The sequence below is a fragment of the Lygodium microphyllum genome, chromosome 1 (assembly GCF_053477565.2).
Source record: "Lygodium microphyllum isolate KBCC chromosome 1, Lygodium_microphyllum_v1.1.10, whole genome shotgun sequence".
Taxonomy (NCBI): domain Eukaryota; kingdom Viridiplantae; phylum Streptophyta; class Polypodiopsida; order Schizaeales; family Lygodiaceae; genus Lygodium; species Lygodium microphyllum.
In genome coordinates, this window is record NC_141135.1 from 63032703 (window position 1) to 63051857 (window position 19155).

Genomic DNA, 19155 nt, shown 5'->3' on the forward strand with positions numbered 1-19155 from the left:
AAGAATTTGTGTTATTAAAAAATCATTGTTATTCACCCTCGAAGATTCTTGGAGTACAAAAACAAGGGAAATCTCAGCATGCATATAACTTGCATACATTTTGTTCAAACGAGATGAATTTTAACTATGGAGTAACAAAAAAACAAGACAACATACTTATAACTTTGTTTATAGAAAAACCCCAAGATGTTGAAGAAGAAGAAGAGCTGTCAAAAGATCATTGGTCTTAACTGTAAGAGACTCCTAAAGGACCAAAACAAAAGAAATTACATATCAGAGAATGCACATAACTTGCACAGGTTTTGTCCAAACAAGATAAAACTTTACCATAGAACATCCATGGAAGAGAACAATATAGCTGTAAAGTTTTGTGAAGAAAAACTTAGGGCTTTGGTAGAACAAGCTCTACTCTCATAAAACATATGAAACTCACTCTACATCTCTGTAAAGGAAATGAAATTTCATAGGTTATAGATAGGGCAAGCAACAATGAGGCTATAAAATTTCCTCAAGAAAGAAGAGGTGGGAAAAGAGATATGATAAATTTGAGTTCTGCCTAAGAAAGAGGGGGAAACTAAAAAGGGGAGAAATGAAAAGTCAAACATTTAAAAATGAAAATAAAAATTCAAGTCACAAACTTTCAGGAAGTAACAACATTGTCTTCCCCACATTTCCCCTTATTTTATTGTTGAGGGAAGATTTGGGCCAAGATATGGCTAGAAGATTCATGTTACATGAATCTAGAATCCCAGCTCTCCTATTGGTTAGGCCTATATTTGTTTATTCACTCCTTAAGGGGCAAAAAAGAGAGTCCATATTTCTCCTACATGAAGCAAGCATGAGATTGTATATATGTCTAGCATTCTCTATTACAAATTTTATAATGAGAGAGAGGGGGGGGAGGAGGGGGGAGGGGAGTGAAGAGAGAGCAAGGAGATGAGAGAAAATAAAATAAAACAAAAGGCAGAGAGAGAGAAATTAAAGAGAGAATTGGGGGGAGAGATATTGAGAGAAAGGGGGGAAAATCTAAACATAGGGAATTAGGGGGAACATGCACATGCTCACGTGTGCACATGCACACGCACATGCGTGGACGGACACACACACACACACACACACACACACACACACACACACACACACACACACACACACACACACACACACACACACAGGGAGGGAAGGAGAGGGAATTGTTATTTCTAGATATAATGAGAAGCAAGGATATCTAGACTGTTTATATGTTTGGTGCATAAAAGAGAATGCTTGTATGTCTGGCATTCTGTGTTATAAATTTTAAAAATTACTTTTAGTTTTGAGTTTCTAAATGTTACGCAAAGCAAACATGAGATTATATGTATGTTTGACATTCTCTATTACAAATTTTATAATGAGAGAGAGAGAGAGAGAGAGAGAGAGAGAGAGAGAGAGAGAGAGAGAGAGAGAGAGGGGGAATAGTTTCTAGATATTACGTGAAGGAAGCATGAGATTGTATATATGTTTGGCATTCTCTATTACAAATTTTATAATGAAAGAGAGAGAGAGAGGGAAAAGGAGATGTCAATAGAAAATAAAACAAAACAAATGGCTCAGAGAGAGAGAGAGAGAGAGAGAGAGAGAGAGAAACAAATAGAGAAGAAACAAATTAGAAATAGAGAGGGAAAAAGGAGAGAGAAGGAGGAGAAATGGATTATCTAGCATTGCACGACAACTTTGCTTATAGCTTCATGGCTACTTCACGCCCGCAATAGCGTGAAGCTACCATAAAGTAGCATGTAGAATGCTAGTGATATAGAATAGACCTCTTATTTAATGGTGGATTGTTGATAGCTAATTGAGTCAAGAAACTCATATTAGTTATCGATTACAAAATAGATAGTTGAACCAAGACCTTTGAATGACCAATAACTAATAGAGCTAGTTGTTTACCCACATGGTGATTTAGACTCCCATAGAATGCAAGAGTTAACTCTAAACATGTAACCCCAATTATTACAACACCTATTACAATTACTCAGAACGAGAGATAGGATGTTGACATACAAAATTAGTGCATTGTTGAGGGATCACATCCTCCAATTTGATGCACTAGCACCATTATAATAGAGACTAGATGACTTAGCCATACTAATCAAATCATATAGAAAAGATTGACATTAGCCAAATAGACATTGAGATGGAATGGATTTCACTAGGAGCATCACTTAGCATGAAGATGGCCTTCTACAACTACTAGATTCTCCTCCCAATTCAATAGCACAGGCCTCTCATGGTTAATCAATTACACTCCTAATGAGTAAGAAACAAGCTAGTGGTTTCCTATGATTAATTCTCTCCAATGATCTAGTACCAATAAACTACACATTAGCCTAATGGCAAAATTTTTCTGTCTAGTTATGGAAACCAATAGAGCATCACCAAATAGGTAGCTTTGGCATAAAAATAGAGATATCTTTAAAATTATTCTCATTTTTTATATCCTAGCACATCCCTTCTTGCATACATTGGATACTCATATTAAAAAGTAAGGATCTAGTATTGAATTAATTTAATCTATATATTTTAGTCAAGCTCTTCCAAAGGACATGAACAAAGAACTTTTCAAATGTATACACTTAAATAATAGGATTCCCCTCCAACAATGGAAAATGAAGTTTTTCACTTGGTGTTACTGGTCGAGTAAAACAAGAATTTGCTAGAGGTGTTAATGGACAAAGTGAAAGATACCCAAGAAAAAATTGTGCCCACTTGGACATTTCACATGAGAACTTAGTCCACTTTAGAATTATTTTTGCTTTAGACCACCTTCCTATACTATATTCAAGGAACAAGGAATGACATTTGCATGCACACCACTATAGTATAGTGTGGTGAACATTTGATTATGATAACCTATTGTGTTCAACATAAGTCAAACCTTAAACTATAACACATCACGTGGGTGAACATTTTGATTATGATCACATGCTTCATTCAACTTGACAACATAAGTCAAACCTTAGACTATAACGTGTTGCATTTGAACTTAAACATCATAAGCAAAACATTCAACTATAACTTGTTGATTCAACTCAAACAACACAATTGAATGCATCTATTTGGCAAGATACCAATGTCGATTCTCCATATGGAGTGGATCAATCATGGAAGTTGTGAAGATGAAAACTAGGGTTTTCTTATAGGAAGTAAATAAATCCTTTTCATATGTACAGTTTTTGAGAATGTTTCAACTAGAACATTTGAACATGTCCCAAAGGAGTTCTTTTGAGAGTTTGGACGTAGTGTATATATAGAAGATGGGTGATATGAGCTATGATTGAGGGTATTGAATGATGACTTTGATCTATTAGTTATCTAAAGATGACTATATCCTTAAGGGTGTAAAGTGAACATGGAATGTCAAGGTATGGAATCATTGAAAAAACTATGCATTGTTGTTGTAAGTGGGTCATTTTAAGGTTGTCATAGATGGAGTCTCAAGGTGGGTCATTTTAAGGATATCATAGATGAGCTCTCCAATCTATCCATTCTAGTTATATTTTATAAGGAAAAAGTACACAACTACTTCTTAGAAAAATGATAAAATTTTATAGGTGAGAAGTTGTATCTCATTTACTTGCAAAAGACCATATACATGTGCACGTGCATAGTGCACACCAAACACACACACACACACACACTCTCTCTCTCTCTCTCTCTCATAGGGCTTTAGCCACTTCTCAAGTGGATCCCTATTTGATTATGTTAATTTACAATGGTTGATGTGAAAGAAGATATCAAGTTATGTACATGAATAAAAAAATTTCAAGCTTTGTGCATCTAACCTAACTAACACTCTTCCCAATTACTTCATTTTGTGCAATAAGTGCTTGCTTCCAATGTATCCAAAGGTTTGGTGTATGTTTTAAACTTTTAATGTAAAGGCACTTTAATTCATGTGTAGGTGGTTCCATTAAAATTTGAATGGTGTATTCACTATAATTTAGATGTTAGTAGTATGGTGGTCTTAGCTTATCTATGTTATCTTATATGTGTTAAGTTGTGAAGCCACCTAATAGTGAAGTTGCCCCAAAACATCAATGAATTTCATGTAGGTTACAAAAATTCAATTACTTAGGCATGGGTGGGATATTTCACATAGGTTTCTATTCTGCCATGGATGAGGTAGTTTTTCACGTTAGTTTCTCTAGAAGTCTATGGAAACAAAGCTTTTCATGGTCTCTTAGGAACTAGATTTGCCAATTATTGTGTTCCAAATTAGACCAAGATGCTCCATACTTTAACCAAGCTCTTATCACAATATCTAAATAGCAAGTGAATAAATCAACAAAACACACGATGGGCCATATGTAGGGATCAGGATTTCCCATGCTAAAAACTTTGAGCGTGGAAGAACTATAAACCACCTACATTGTTGCTTTAAATCAATGTAACACTAAAGCACATAACACATAGTCCAAATGTTCTTTGTTATATCATAAGATAGGGACGTATGTCACTTTAAGGGTCACAAACCTATGCACATAAGTCCATTTATACACAATTTATTCTCACTTTTGAAAGCTATATGCTATATCCATGGTTAGATAATTTGAATTGGAATTTACTTCAAACTAAATAAATGTTTGATATGATTCATGACAAAATCACTTTGTTCTTTTACAGCTCTTCACTTTGAGGCATTGTGATGTCAACACTAATATTTGATAACTAAATGAGGGGATGATTGTGAAATCGACTAAAAAGATTGAGTTGGATTTTGTGGGGCCAAGGAGGATGAGATTTTTAGGATTTAGAAAAACTATTAAGAAGTGCTATAAACTATCATACACCCAAAAATAGAGTGGAAAAGCATTAAAACAAAATCAAGCTATTTTTATAATAGGGATTATGGCATGATTAAGGGTATAATAGCCTCATTTTGTATTTCTTTCATGTTACGCCAATTTTGTGTATTTCCACCAATTTTACAATGGTCATGGAGACATGAAGATTGGGATACCATACGATGCAACCTAAGAATACAATTCACCTTTTTTCAAACCAAATCGATCTTAGCATGAACATAATATCATGTACAATTCTAGCTATTTGGATAACAAAATCTAGAGTAAATCAATGGTTTCCTAAAATAGGCATCTATGTTGTAATATAAACTTTGGTGGAGCACTTAGAAATGGGAATTCAATGTGAGATTTTATAAGTTCCTTTGGAGGCATCTTAGAATTGCTTGTTCATGTGTGGGAGGCTGCAAAATTGTGCCACATAAACTAACCAATTTGATGCTTGATGCCTTAGAAATAATTAAACGTTTAAGGTACTAATGATGCTTAACTCCAAATACAACATAATTGCATATTTTCTATTTCATTAATCATATTTTTGTGAAATTCAAATCAAAATATAAAAGAAACTATATGATAGCTCCTTTATTGACTATTTTGAGGAAAGTCATGCCCCGCCCTTCATTTGCTTTCTCAAGCACTTGCATCACATGTTCTTTTTTTGTTTTACTACTAATAGTTTGTAACATTCAGCTTTACGGTGCATTGTTACTTTTTACTTTCCCAATCTTAATAATCTAAATAAGTACAACTTTTTTCTTGTTTAAAATTATTTTGATGGCTAGCCCACTTGAACAAGTTTTGCTGGTTTGGTATTCGAGTACTATGCAATAATTTTACATTGCCTTAGTCATAAAGATTCTTGAGCATCGATCCTTTTAGGCCCTTACAAATTGTTAAAGTAGCATGTATACAATGGAGATGGATAACCTAATGATGATTCCAAAGAGTGTGAGCGCACCACTTTGGGAGAAAGTAGTACATAGTCATGATTATGAGGGCATTTCAAAATGTATCATTATCTATGATTAACATTTGAACCTTTGTGTGTTTTGGATTTTCTTTAAAGGAGGAGGGTTGTGTGTGGTGCCCATGTGCATGTGTAAATGCATGCATTCATCCATGTGCATATGTTTGAGCTATGTTGTCATACACATGCATACACAAATGTCCTTGTGTGTGTGCATATACATTGTAAATATCCATGTTTGTACATCAATGTGTATAGAGTTGGGTAAACATCATGCAAGTAAGCATGTACCTATGTATAAAAGTTGAAAAAATGATTTTTTGAAATGTAATCAAACTAGTTTGAATTGATGGTATATCACTCGGGTACCAATAACAAGGATGGTCATATATATTTTAGGGTAATGTGTTACCGCATTTCGTGTAACCATGAGGTGTGTGTGTGTGTGTGTGTGTGTGTGTGTGTGTGTGTGTGTGTGTGTGTGTGTGTGTGTGTGTGTGTGTGTGTGTGTGTGTGTGTGTGTGTGTGTGTGTGTGTGTGTGTGTGTGTGTGTGTGTGTGTGTGTGTGTGTGTGTGTGTGTGTGTGTGTGTGTGTGTGTGTGTGTGTGTGTGTGTGTGTGTGTGTGTGTGTGTGTGTGTGTGTGTGTGTGTGTGTGTGTGTGTGTGTGTGTGTGTGTGTGTGTGTGTGTGTGTGAACAATCCCAAGATGCTTTACATGAATTGCAAAAAAGAACTTACAAAGATCCAGCATTAAAGGTAAAATATGCATTTTCACTTTATATGACACTTATAAGATCATATAGTAAACACTAGTAGAAGATCAAATTACAAAAGAAATCCATTCATGTTATATGACATATACAAGATAGTTTAACAAAGAAATCATGAATCAGAGATTGACCATAATGAGGATTGATAAGAAATTTGATCATGATTGTATCAACTAAAAAAACTTTCCAATACTATTCAATAGGATATCAAGTATCTTATGACAATACAAGCTAGAGAGGTTAGGATAATATATTTTTTATAGCTCTTTGAAGTTTCTCACAAACAAGGTCCATCATCCAAACAATGGTAGAAGCTTGACTACTAATGCATATTGTAGGTGCTAAAGCATGATCCTAATTGTTATCCATGTCATATGCGTTCAGTACCAAAAAATTCACCTACCCTAAAGGACTATTAAAATGTGACATCACAAGGAAATGATACAATTAAATCATGATACCTACAAAGAGGCACACTATCCTATAGAAGTATTACTCAATGTGTTATAATCCTAACTTAACAATGATAAAAACAAGTTTATGCCTATGAACCTTTGAAAGCAAAGTAACATTTAGTCAAATACATTTTGTTTTTGTAAAACAATAAATAGGAAAGCTAAGCATGTGCGATGTCCAATTGAGTATGAAGGGATGTAGAATTTAAGTAGGTTTTAAAAAAATATTCTACAAGTTTCTCAAAATGGCATTTAAAACTCAACTTGTCATGCAAGCAACCATTTAGAACTTAAGCAAGTCAAAGAAGGGACTTTTGAAAATGGCCTTCGGAAGATGTTTAAGACTCGTCTTATTTGAGGTTTAATAGAAAAAAATTGTGCTCATATTTTCAATGGGTTAGAGAGAAGAAATTCCATTCTAACACTTGAGAGTTAAGCTTCCTTGAAAGCTTAATCAATGTGCATGAGAATAGGGAGACTTTATAATTAGCAAAAATATATTCCATCATTTAAGATGTTAGAAAATCTAGCATGAGATTAACATACCAAAATGTCTTTCTTAATACATCAATCACCCCCTTAAAGGTTGAGACCAATGTTTATGTTGAAAACCAAATAATTGAAAAACTTAAAATTATTAGGAACTCTTTAGTAGTTTCTTTTGATGGACAAACTAAAGAGAGGTTTGACTAGAGATAAATGCTTATTGATAAACAATCTCATCTTTTCAAGCATAACAACAGACTTAAATGGTTCGATTGACCCTAATGTAGATTGATAAACGAACCTCATCAAAAGCTATTATAATCCAAGCTATTAGAAGAATGACGTTATCGAAAATACATATTTGTGTTGGCATACATGTTAACTATCATCAACCACTAAGCTTCAGTTTATCAACAAACAAGCCTATGTGTGGGCAACACAATCTCTTCAACACCTTACATGGTTGTCAACTAAGCTTAGCACCATAGGTTTACCCATTTGAGTTGTGAGGTGAGACTTGTGTGCACCTAAAAATGAAGATACAAAAATGAATGTAGCTATATGGTAAGGATGTCGTTTGTGCATTTTGTGAAACCCTAGAGTCCCTTATTAGTGTTGTATTAGATGCATTGATAGTGAGATGCATGATAATTATTTGATATGCATAATAGAAACATTATATGTGGAATATATCCTTCTTTTGCACTTTTTATCCATGGGATGCAATGATTTATGTGATCTAGTGTAAATTCCATCTATTGATTAGAACTCTTGTTTTGTGAAGGAGTTCTTAATTTGCATAAGGTAGAAAAGTTGTTTAGGGCCAAGCAACCATTGATTATGTATGGATTAACTTGATGGCAAATTATTAAGAGGAAAAAGCATGTATAGGGCTTGGTTTTCCAAGTAAGGATGGAGGAAAGAGCAAAAACACAACATGATAAGTGTTTGGAGGGTGGACTTTTGGGGAAATATGAAAAAGAAAGCAAATGACTCATTTTTAGATGGCTCTTATCGTGTTGATAGGAGTGTGTTGCTTAGTTTAGAGATGGAAGGAGTGAATATCTTACTACTATATTATTTTCGCTATAGGTTCGGAAATCCCTGAACCTTCAGAGGGCTTCTTGAACCTACCCCTTTTTCCAAAGCTTCCTTTTTCAATCAAAACCCCTTCCCCTCCCTCTTTCTCACGTGTAATCTCTCATTTTCTCTTCCCCCTTCCTTTTTTATTAAAGTCCCCCCCCCCTCTCTCTCTCTCATGTGTAGGGTCTAGGTTCTCTCTCTCTCTCTCTCTCTCTCTCTCTCTCTCAGAGTTAGATTAAACTTTTTAATTTAAACTTTTCTTTTGATTAAACAATTATAAAAGTTTTTTTAATTTAAAGTTTTTCGAACATAATTTTTCACACATTTTGGGAGAGAGAAGGAGGAGGAGGATAAAAAGAAGAAGACAAAGAGAGGAGGGGGAAAAGAGGAAAGAGACTAGTCTTTTTTAAATTAAACATTTTTCTTCTCCCCCTCCTTCCCTCTCTCTTATGTGTAGGGCCTATGCTCTCTCTCTGTCTATCTCTCTCTCTCTCTCTCTCTCATAGTTAGATAAAACTTTTTAATTTAAACTTTCTTTTTAATTAAAATAAGGAGAGAGAGAGAGAGAGAGAGAGAGAGAGAGAGAGAGAGAGAGAGAGAGAAATATACAAAGAGCAAAAAAGAAAAAAGAGAGGGAGGGAGAGAGAGAGAGGGGGGACAGAGAGAAAGAATTATAGAGAGAGGAAATATAAAATTTAAAAGAGAGAGAGAGAGAGTAGAAAAGAAAAAAGGAAAGGAGAGGAGAGAGGGGGAGAGAGAATTTGAACACACATAGAGAGAGAGAGAGAATAATAATAATAATAATAATAATAATAATAAAGAGAAAAAGAGAAAGAGAGATGGGAAAAAAGAGAAAGTAAAAATTTCTTTTTTAAATTTATTTATTTTTAGAGAGAGAAGAAGGAGAGAGGGGGAAGAGAGAGGGAGAGAGAGAGAGAGAGAGAAAAATTGAAATTCAAAGAGAGAGAGAGAGAGAGAGAGAGAGAGAGAGAGAGAGAGAGAGAGAGAGAAGAAGAAGAAAAATAGAAAAATTAGGAGAAAGGGAAGGAGAGAGAGAGAGATGAGAAGAAGAGAGAGAATATAAACATAAAGAGAGAATTATATATAAAAAATATAAAATTTACACAATTTAAGAGAGATTAAGGGGGGAGGAAGAAAGTGAAAGAAGAAAAGAGAGAGAGAGAGAGAGAGATGAGAAGAAGAGAGAGAATATAAACATAAAGAGAGAATTATATATAAAAAATATAAAATTTACACAATTTAAGAGAGATTAAGGGGGGAGGAAGAAAGTGAAAGAAGAAAAGAGAGAGAGAGAGAGAGAGAGAGAGAGAGAGAGAGAGAAAGAGAGAGAGAGAGAATATGTAAAGAGAATTATAGAGAGAGAAAATATAAAATTTAAAGAGAGAGAGAGAATAAAAAATAGAGGAGAAAGAGAGGAGAGAGAGAGAGAGAAGAAAAGCACAAAGAGAAGATAATGAAAAAGAGAGAGAGAAAAGAAAAAAAATAAAAACAGAATAAAGAAGAGAGAGAGAGAGAGAAGAAGAAGGAAAAAAAGGAAAAAAGAGGAGAGGAAGAGAGAAGGAAAAGAGAGGAGAGAGGGGGAGAAGAAAAGCGGGGAGATAAAAAAATGAGAGAGAGAGAACCAGGAGAGAATAAAAAATAAACTAAAATAGAAGGTAGAGAGAGAAAAAATTAGATATAGGGAATTTGAGAGAGAGGAAGAGAGTAAATTAAAAAATTAGAAATTAAGAGAGAGGGGGGAACAGAGAGAAAGAATTATAGAGAGAGGAAATATAAAATTTAAGAGAGAGAGAGTGTGTGTGTGTGTGCGTGTGTGTGTGGAAAAGAAAAAAGAAAAAGAGAGGAGAGAGGGGAGAGAGAGATACAGAGAACAAAAGAAGAGAGATAAAATAAGAAGAAGATAGAAGGAGAATTTGAACACAGAGAGAGAATTATCGAGAGAGGAAAGATAAATTTTAGAAAAAAAAGAAAATGAAAAATTTTAAAGAGAGAAGAAAAAAAGAAAAAAAGAGGAGAGAAAAGGGAGAGAGAGGGAGAGAGAGAAGAAGAAGAATAAGAAGAAGAAAGAGGAAAAGAGGAAGAGAGATGGGGAAAAAGAGAAAATAGAGAAGTCTTTTTTAAATTTAAATATTTTTGAGAGAGAGAAAAAGGAGAGAGAGAGAGAGAGAGAGAAGATAAAATTTAAAAGAGAGAGGAAGAGAAGAAAAATAGGAAAATCAGGAGAAAGGGGAGGCCGAGAAGAGAGAGAGAGAGAGAGAGAGAGAGAGAGAGAGAGAGAGTAAAATGAGAGAGAGAGGAAAAGAAGAGAGAGAATTATATATAGAAAAAAGATAAAATTTACATACTTTAAGAGAGATTGGAAGAAGAAGAAAAAGAAGAAGAAGAAGGGAAGAGAGAGAGATAATAATAATAATAATAATAATAATAAAGAGAAAAAGAGATGGGAAAAAAGAGAAAAGAGAAAATTCTTTTTTTAATTTAATTTTTTTGAGAGAGAGAAGGAAAGAGGGGGAAGAGAGAGAGAAAAGTTAAAATTCAAAAGAGAGAGAAAGAGAGAAAAGAAAAATAGGAAAATTAGGAGAAAGGGGAGGAGAGAGAGAGAGGAGAAGAAGAGAGAGAATATAAACATAAAAAGAGAATTATACATAAAAATATAAAATTTACACAATTTAAGAAAGACTGAGGGGGGGAAAGAATATGAAAGAATAAGAAGAAGAAGAGAGAGAGACAGAGAGACAGAGAGACAGAGAGAGGAAACATGTAGAGAGAATTATAGAGAGAGAAAATATAAAATTTAAAGAGAGAGAGAGAGAGAGAAGAAAAGCACAAAGAGAAGATAATAAAAAAGAGAGAGAGAAAAGAAAAAAAGTAAAAACAGAATAAAGAAGAGAGAGAGAGAGAAGAAGAAGGAAAAAAAGGAAAAAGAGGAGAGGGAGAGAGAAGGAAAAGAGAGGAGAGAGGGGGAGAAGAAAAGCGGGGAGAGAAAAAAGAAGAGAGAGAGAACCAGGAGAGAAGAAAAAATAAACTAAAATAGAAGGTAGAGAGAGAGAGAGAGGAAAAGAAGAGAGAGAATTATATATAGAAAAAAGATAAAATTTACATACTTTAAAAGAGACGGGGGGGAGGGAAGAAAGTGGAAGAAGAAGAAGAGAGAGAGAGAGAGAGAGAGAGAGAGAGAGAATAATAATAATAATAATAATAATAATAAAGAGAAAAATAGGAAGAGAGATGGGAAAAAAGAGAAAATAGAAAATTCTTTTTTAAATTTATTTATTTTTGAGAGAGAGAAGAAGGAGAGAGAGAGAGAGAGAGAATAAAAAAAGGAAAATTAAGAGAAAGGGGAGGAGAGAGAGAGAGGTAAAGAAGAGAGAGAATATAAACATAAAGAGAAAATTATATATAAAAAATATAAAATTTACACAATTTAAGAGAGAATGGGGGGAAGAAAGTGAAAGAAGAAGAAGGGGAGAGAGAGAGAGAGAGAGAGAGAGAGAGAGAGAGAGAGAACATGTAGAGAGAATTATAGAGAGAGAAAATATAAAATTTAAAGAGAGAGAGAGAGAATAAAAAATAGAGGAGAGAGAGAGAGAGAGAGAAGAAAAGCACAAAGAGAAGATAATGAAAAAGAGAGAAAAGAAAAAAATTAAAAACAGAATAAAAAGAGGAAGAGAGATGGGAAAAAAGAGAAAATAGGGAAGTCTTTTTTAAATTTAAATATTTTTTGAGAGAGAGAGAGAGAGAGAGGAAAAGAAGAGAGAGAATTATATATAGGAAAAAGATAAAATTTACATACTTTAAGAGAGACTAGGGGGAGGGAAAAAAGAAGAAGAAGAAGAAGAAGAAGAAGAAGAAGAAGAGAGAGAGAGAGAGAGAGAGAGAGAGAGAGAGAGAGAGAGAGAACATGTAGAGAGAATTATAGAGAGATAATATATACAATTTAAAAAGAGAGAGAGAATAAAAAATAAAGGAGAAAGAGAGAAAGAAAAGAGAGGAGAGAGAGATAGAGAGGAAAAGTGCAAAGAGAAGATGAGAGAGAGAGAGAGAGAGAGAGAGAGAGAGAGAGAAAAGAAAAGAAAAAAATTAAAAAGAGAATAAAGAGAGAGAGAAGAAGAAGAAGAAAAAAGGAAAAAAGAGGAGAGGGAGAGGGAAGGAAAAGAGAGGAGAGAGGGGGGAGAATAAAAGGAGAGAGAGAGAGAGAAGAAAAGTGGGGAGAGAAAAAAGGAGAGAGAGAGAGAGAGAAAGAGAAAATTAGACATAGGGAATTTGGGGAGAGAGAGAGAGAGAGAGAGAAAGAGGCAATTAAAAAAATAAAAATAGAGAGGAAAAAGAGGAGAGAGAAAGATGAGAAATGGATTGTTGAGCGAAGTCGAGGCAGCGAAGCAGCCTAGCATTTCGAAGCGCGCGCGGAACGCTAGTCTTGGATAAAGAGAGTCGAGACTTTATATTTAGACATTTAAAAGTAACTATTGCATGAAGAGGAGATCTAGTATTGAATTAGTGTTTCGCTCATATTTAATAGATTTTAAGATTACATACAAGTTGAGATCTTATGAGCCTTCCATTTTGACTTTGAAAAGAAAACCCTACCTTTGATGCTATCATTGCCATTTTGGGTTAAGAAAAGAAGGTCCCTACGAAGCCTATTTGGTTTTACTAATAACTATGTTTGAAGAATGTGTTTTGATCTAATCTCAATTTATGATGACGTGTGTGAGTTTGCTATTTCCATGAATATATACTTGGATTTTTAAAATGCTGTTGTGATGGTAGTTGGTATGTACACAGGCTCACTTGAAATATATATGCAATATGATATTTTATGGTTTTCTTGTGTCATATATCAATTATAGTTAGTCGAATTGAAGTGAAAGCACCTATTCTAGAAGACATAAGTGGATATTTCAAGCACTCTTTTTGGAGGTGTAGAACAAGTGTGAACACACTATATGGCTAAATGGTCCAATTTTCTTCCACTCTTCAAGTTTGAAATGTTCATAAGCTAAGTAGAAATGGCATGAGGTCATTCATATGTAGTTAACTATACACTTTTATTAAAGTGGAAAGCTGTTCGAATTATATTTGTTTCTTGTTTTGGGACTCTCTCTTTTCTTCACGATGTTATAAAGGAGATCATGTGCCATGAGTTGAGGATCATCTTATAAGGTCTTATTATCATGATTTCACATCTAGTTTGTGACCAAAGCTCTTCAAGTTGACTTTAGGTCTACATAAACATAATGATTTGCTAATCTTTACCAACACTTACTTTTCTTTTAGGTACTAGAATGCTTATCTATCCATGAAAATTTTGATTGAGAAACATTTCAACCTTTCAATTATTACAATACATTTGAAAACAAATGTTAATAAGAGTCTTTTGGTTGTGGTGCGACAATTCATGGTTCAAGCTACAAGTCTATCTTCATCATAACATCAATTTTGAACACAGTAAGCTATAGCTATCAAGCATTCTCTACCTTAGGATGCAAGCAAAGGAAGGTTGAGTGGATTTGATCCATTGTCAACTTGGGGATGCTTCACATGCTGGCAATGTGCTAACATAACCTAACATTGCTTTATTGAAAATGAAGCTTTAACATGTGACATATCATGCATACCTACATCATATGTAGAATTTAAGTCAATGGATTTAAAAGCAACTAAGTTTATTGGTGGGGTTGATTAAAATAAAAGACGCACTTATTTGGAGCATGTATGTATGTAGCACAATTGCATATGAACTCATTCTTGGTCACAAAAAAGAGACCTATGTGATTCTTAGCTAGTAAATTGATATTGTCCCATGTAGATTTGCATGCACATTATGAGTTCTAAAGGGCATGTGTGTGCATGTGCATGTGCATGTGGTTGCTAATGGGATGCCAAAGATCCATGTGGCAACCATGAGCTTGAAAAAGCACTACACATGGCAAGTAGTTTTATCTCCTCTCAAAATAGGGTAGACAAGAAACCTAAGGAGCTATTCCCACCCCATTTTCACATTGGAAACAATTTTCTAGTGAGAAATTGATTTACATATTAAAAACCAGTCCCCGTGGAAAAACCCCCCTTTGTTTTTTTGGAATAAAAACCTTTTCTAAAGTCATATTATCTTTTTTTAAAAAAACACTTTCTAAAGTCTCCACATTTATTAAATCCAAATATGGTAAGGGTTTTTGGAAAGGACACCCTCCCATGAGGTGTTTTTGAGGAAATCCCTTGGCTTTGGAGGAAATTTGGAAACTCCCCATGTGGCATAGAGTGGTTTCCAAATTCCTCTCAATACCATTGAAAAATCCCCCTCCAAGATTGGTATGCGAAAGTCTCCTAAGTGTCTAGGTGCATGTGTGTTTGCATGCACATGAAATTGGAGACTTGGAAAACATCTAAACATAGTAAGTGGTTTTATAGCCATGGTTGTATTCTCCTCATTTTTTCATACTTCATGCATGTGTGGTTGCATGCACATGAAATTGGAGACTTGGAAAACATCTAAACCTAGTAAGTGGTTTTATAGCCATGGTTGTATTCTCCTCATTTTTTCATACTTCATGCAAGGTGTTTAGAGCCACAAGTGTGTTTAATCTACCTCTATCCATTGTTGTCCTTTAACAAGACCATCAACTTACCCATCACTCCTCATCACATGGCTTTATATTCTAGACTTGTATGTTGACAACACCTTGGGGGTGACTCAAAGACCGCCTTGCCACTTTGGTCGGGTTGAAAAAGTTGCAGCTTGTTTGCAGAGTTGGTGTGAATGTGCTTTTTCAATCATCTATTTGGAATGAGAACTTGACAAACTCTTACTCTTAACTCTCCCACTCTCATTCTGGCAAGGCTTTTCCCTATGTTTACATATATGCAAAAATTGTTACATAGATCCATCAATCAATCAATCCATTCATCCACCTTACCCTTTACTTTGGTCTTTCTTTCTCTTTCACTCTTTTCCTCTCCTTTCACTATTGGAGGAAGCAAGACAATCCTCTTTACAAATGCATCTCTCTCTCACACACACATAACACACATCCACACCCACTAAGGCTTGACCATTCCATTTCACCCACTTTTGAGTTTGTTTCACACTCTCCCCACATTAAATGAAACAGGATCCTTCAGTTAACAGGAGTGCATTGTGTGCCTATGGGTAGTGTTCTCTCTCTCTCTCTCTCTCTCTCTCTCTCTGTCTCTGTCTCTCTCTCTCAAAGTGGCTACAGTCGACCATCCTCCTAAACCCTCAACCTCCTCACTCTCTGCCACCTTACTTGCCCCTTACCCTGTCTTTTTGCCATGGCTGCTTACTCCAAGCCCCCTTCATCAGCATCATCGTCATCATGCAGCATAGCCAACCTCTTCCCTCAATCCTCAACCTCATCCCTTCACAGTGATAAGCCTGATCTTGGCCACCATGACCCTCCCCTGAAGCCCATCAATGCTGAGGTCAATTACTTGAGTCCAAGCAAGGACATGGCTTCATCAGCAGACACGAAGAGCAGGGGTGGAGGGGAGATCCATCTCAGCTCCATGGCAGATGCAAACATTGATGGCATGCTTGAGGTGACCATCCACCATGCCAGGGACATCCACAACATATGTATCTATGGCAATCAGGATGTGTATGCCAAGTTCTCCATCACGCACGCGCAGGACGCGGTGTATCCGACGCAACCTGTGAGGGGAGGGGGCAAGAACCCGGTATTCAATCAGAGCATGGAGATACTCATCTCCAAGCTGGATGCTGTCCTGAAGTGTGAGATTTGGATGATGAGCTGCGCAAGAAGCTACCTGGAAGATCAGCTGCTGGGGTTTGTGCTAGTGCCCCTTGCAGACTTACTAGGGAAGGGCAAGCACACCCACGACTATGCCTTGAGCTCCACTGACCTCTTCCATACACCTGCAGGGACAGTGTGCCTGTCTTTAAGGTTCTACAGCCGCAGTATGGGCCCTGCACTTCTATGCACCGTGAGATCGCCTGAAGTAATGGTAGTGGAAAATGGGCACCAGATCATGTCACGAATGGATTATAACAGTATCGAATTTCCGGATTTGCAAGTCGCCTCCGAGAATCAGAAGCTGGTCTCAGACTACTTGAAATTGACTTCAGGTGACATTAGTATGCATGTTGGGGAAGCTGCTCCCCAAGAGCTCTATAAAAGAGAGTATGATGACATGAGAATGGCTGCCCACGATCAGGAGCTTCAAGGGGCTTCTTTCCTGCAGTTGGGCTCTTCGCCCAGCATGGGTGAGATGGACTGTGAAATGTCAGTGATCAACCATGGGGATGAGAAATGCAAAGGGGAAATCCACTACTCCGATGATGGTGATGATGCTGACAGCCATGTTGACCCTGATGGCGGGGATGCCGATGATGACAACAACGACGATGGCCCAGAATCTCCTTCTGATAACACTCACTTGTCACCTGTAGAAGCTCCATCTTCGAGCCCATCAGTGAACACTCTAACCAGATCAAGCACTACAGAGGAGGTGATTGGTTTGAAGAAACATCATACCAGCTCTGCAAATGTGCCCACTCCTGGCACCACACCCTTCTATGGGAGAGGCTCTCAAGCCACACCAAGCCCTGGTAGTGTTTCCTCTGCTGGTGTTGTTTCTATGTCTGATGACAAGACAAATGGAAACTCAGATGGACAAGAAAGCAGTAGAGGGCCATTTGTAGCATCACTTGTGAACATCTCCTTGGAACCCGAGGGACCAATGGTACAACAGCAGCAGATAGTTGACATGTATATGAAAAGCATGCAGCAATTCACGGAGTCTTTGGCTAAAATGAAACTGCCTTTGGATCTTGATGCTGGGCAGAACTGTGTCGACCTCAAGACCACTGCACAGGCAGAGAAGAAAGGAACAACTGAGACAGGGAAAGATGGCCATAGGGTTTTCTATGGTAGTAGAGCATTCTTTTAAGCAGTTTCTATCCAATGCTCAATAAGGGGACCTAGTCAACAAGGAAGATATTTGCAATGGAAGGTCAGCAATACACACATGAAAACATAGGGGCAGATGGGCTTCTGCACCTTCTATTGGAGCTGGGTCATCTGAATGGAAGCCATGGCTCTCAAGCATGCTAAACAGCACACTGGGGCCTCCAAATTGAAGTCTGCCTGCAGGTCTTGTCACAATGTTACTCATCTCTTTTCAACTCTTGGCCCATGCGGCTCTTGGTTGTGTGACATGAAGTCTATGTTCTGCATAATCAACGAGCTATGGTACCTTTCATCTCACTTTTAGGTAAGGATTATCGAATAGTTTGTGTGCTAATCTTTGTAAGTAGCCTGAAGGTGTATATCCAACCTAAGTAGGGCAGAAGAATAGCCAATACATAGTGTATGTTGTGTTGCTTCTGAATGCCAGTTGGGAGCATTCACATCCAAACATGTAGCTTTCTCCCATGAAGATTATTTGAAGGAAGTTTTGTGTTTTGCATGTACTTTTCTCCCACAAAATGCTTGACTTTCTTTCCTTGCCCTCAATGCAACTTTCACATACATCATGGTAACATCAAAAGATGCCTAATACAACCCATGGTGCTATCATTCCCCTCAAATTGGACTACCAATGGATCAACAATGGCAAAAGTAATTATTCTCCTCAAATGGAACTACATTGGATCAAAAGATGCATAATGAAACAGATGGTGCTATCATTCTCCTTGATTTGAACCACCAATAGATCAGTAAGGGCAAAAAGGAAAGGGTAAGATTGGAGGAAAGATGGTAGTGGCAAAAGGTAGGGGCATAGGTGGAGGAAAGATGCTAGTTTGTCCTTTGCAATTACAAGCATAAGGGGTTCCTTGACATATGCACTATTGATAAGGCACATGCTTGCTATTGATGGAAAGTGACCACTTGGAGCTTTGGACTTGGGAGATTAGGGTGAATTGTGTGCGCATATGCCCTTACTATTGATGGAGAATGATCACTTCGACCTTTGTACTTGAAAGTTTAGGGTGAGTTGTGTGCGTGGATGTCCCCTTTTTAGCCCAAGCCATAACATTTGTTCTTAGGGCTCTTTGGATTTTCCTTTAGTGTAACCCAAGGAAAATTATTATCAGGGAAAAGAAACAAGTTGTATCGTCCTCATTTTCGTCATCTTCATTTTTCATCTCTTCCTCTATTTGATTGATCTTGGGTTGATTATACACCGCCAAAAGCACCCGCTCACCTTGGGGTAAAAAGTAGGTGAACAAGGTGCTATAGCTTACACACCAAAGGTGCCCTCTTTCTTATAACAAATCTGATTTGGCTTAATGGTTGGAACCCTCCTCACTCACCCCATTGGTGATGCTAGGATTGTCATTGAATGCATATCACCCTTTTTGAGTGTGGGCCCAGGTATCTCTACCTGGTTCTACACTTTTTGAGTGTGGGCCAAGGTATCTCTACGTAGGTTAGGGGTACTAGCCACCCTCAACAATTTGCCATTTGAAAAATTTGGGACAAGTTATGGGTAATCACATAGTTGCACACACATTCCTTTTGGCTCCTTTATCTCGAATAGTT

At 36.6% G+C, this 19155-nt stretch overlaps 1 protein-coding gene across 1 annotated transcript; it reads left to right on the forward strand.

Moving 5' to 3' along the window:
- Positions 1-15687: 15687 nt before the first annotated feature.
- On the forward strand, positions 15688-18079 carry LOC148041189 (uncharacterized). The gene has a single exon (XM_087677610.1). The coding sequence runs from the start codon at positions 15923-15925 to the stop codon at positions 17558-17560; it is 1638 nt and encodes a 545-aa protein (XP_087533736.1). The 5' UTR covers positions 15688-15922; the 3' UTR covers positions 17561-18079.
- The last annotated feature ends 1076 nt before the right edge of the window (positions 18080-19155 follow it).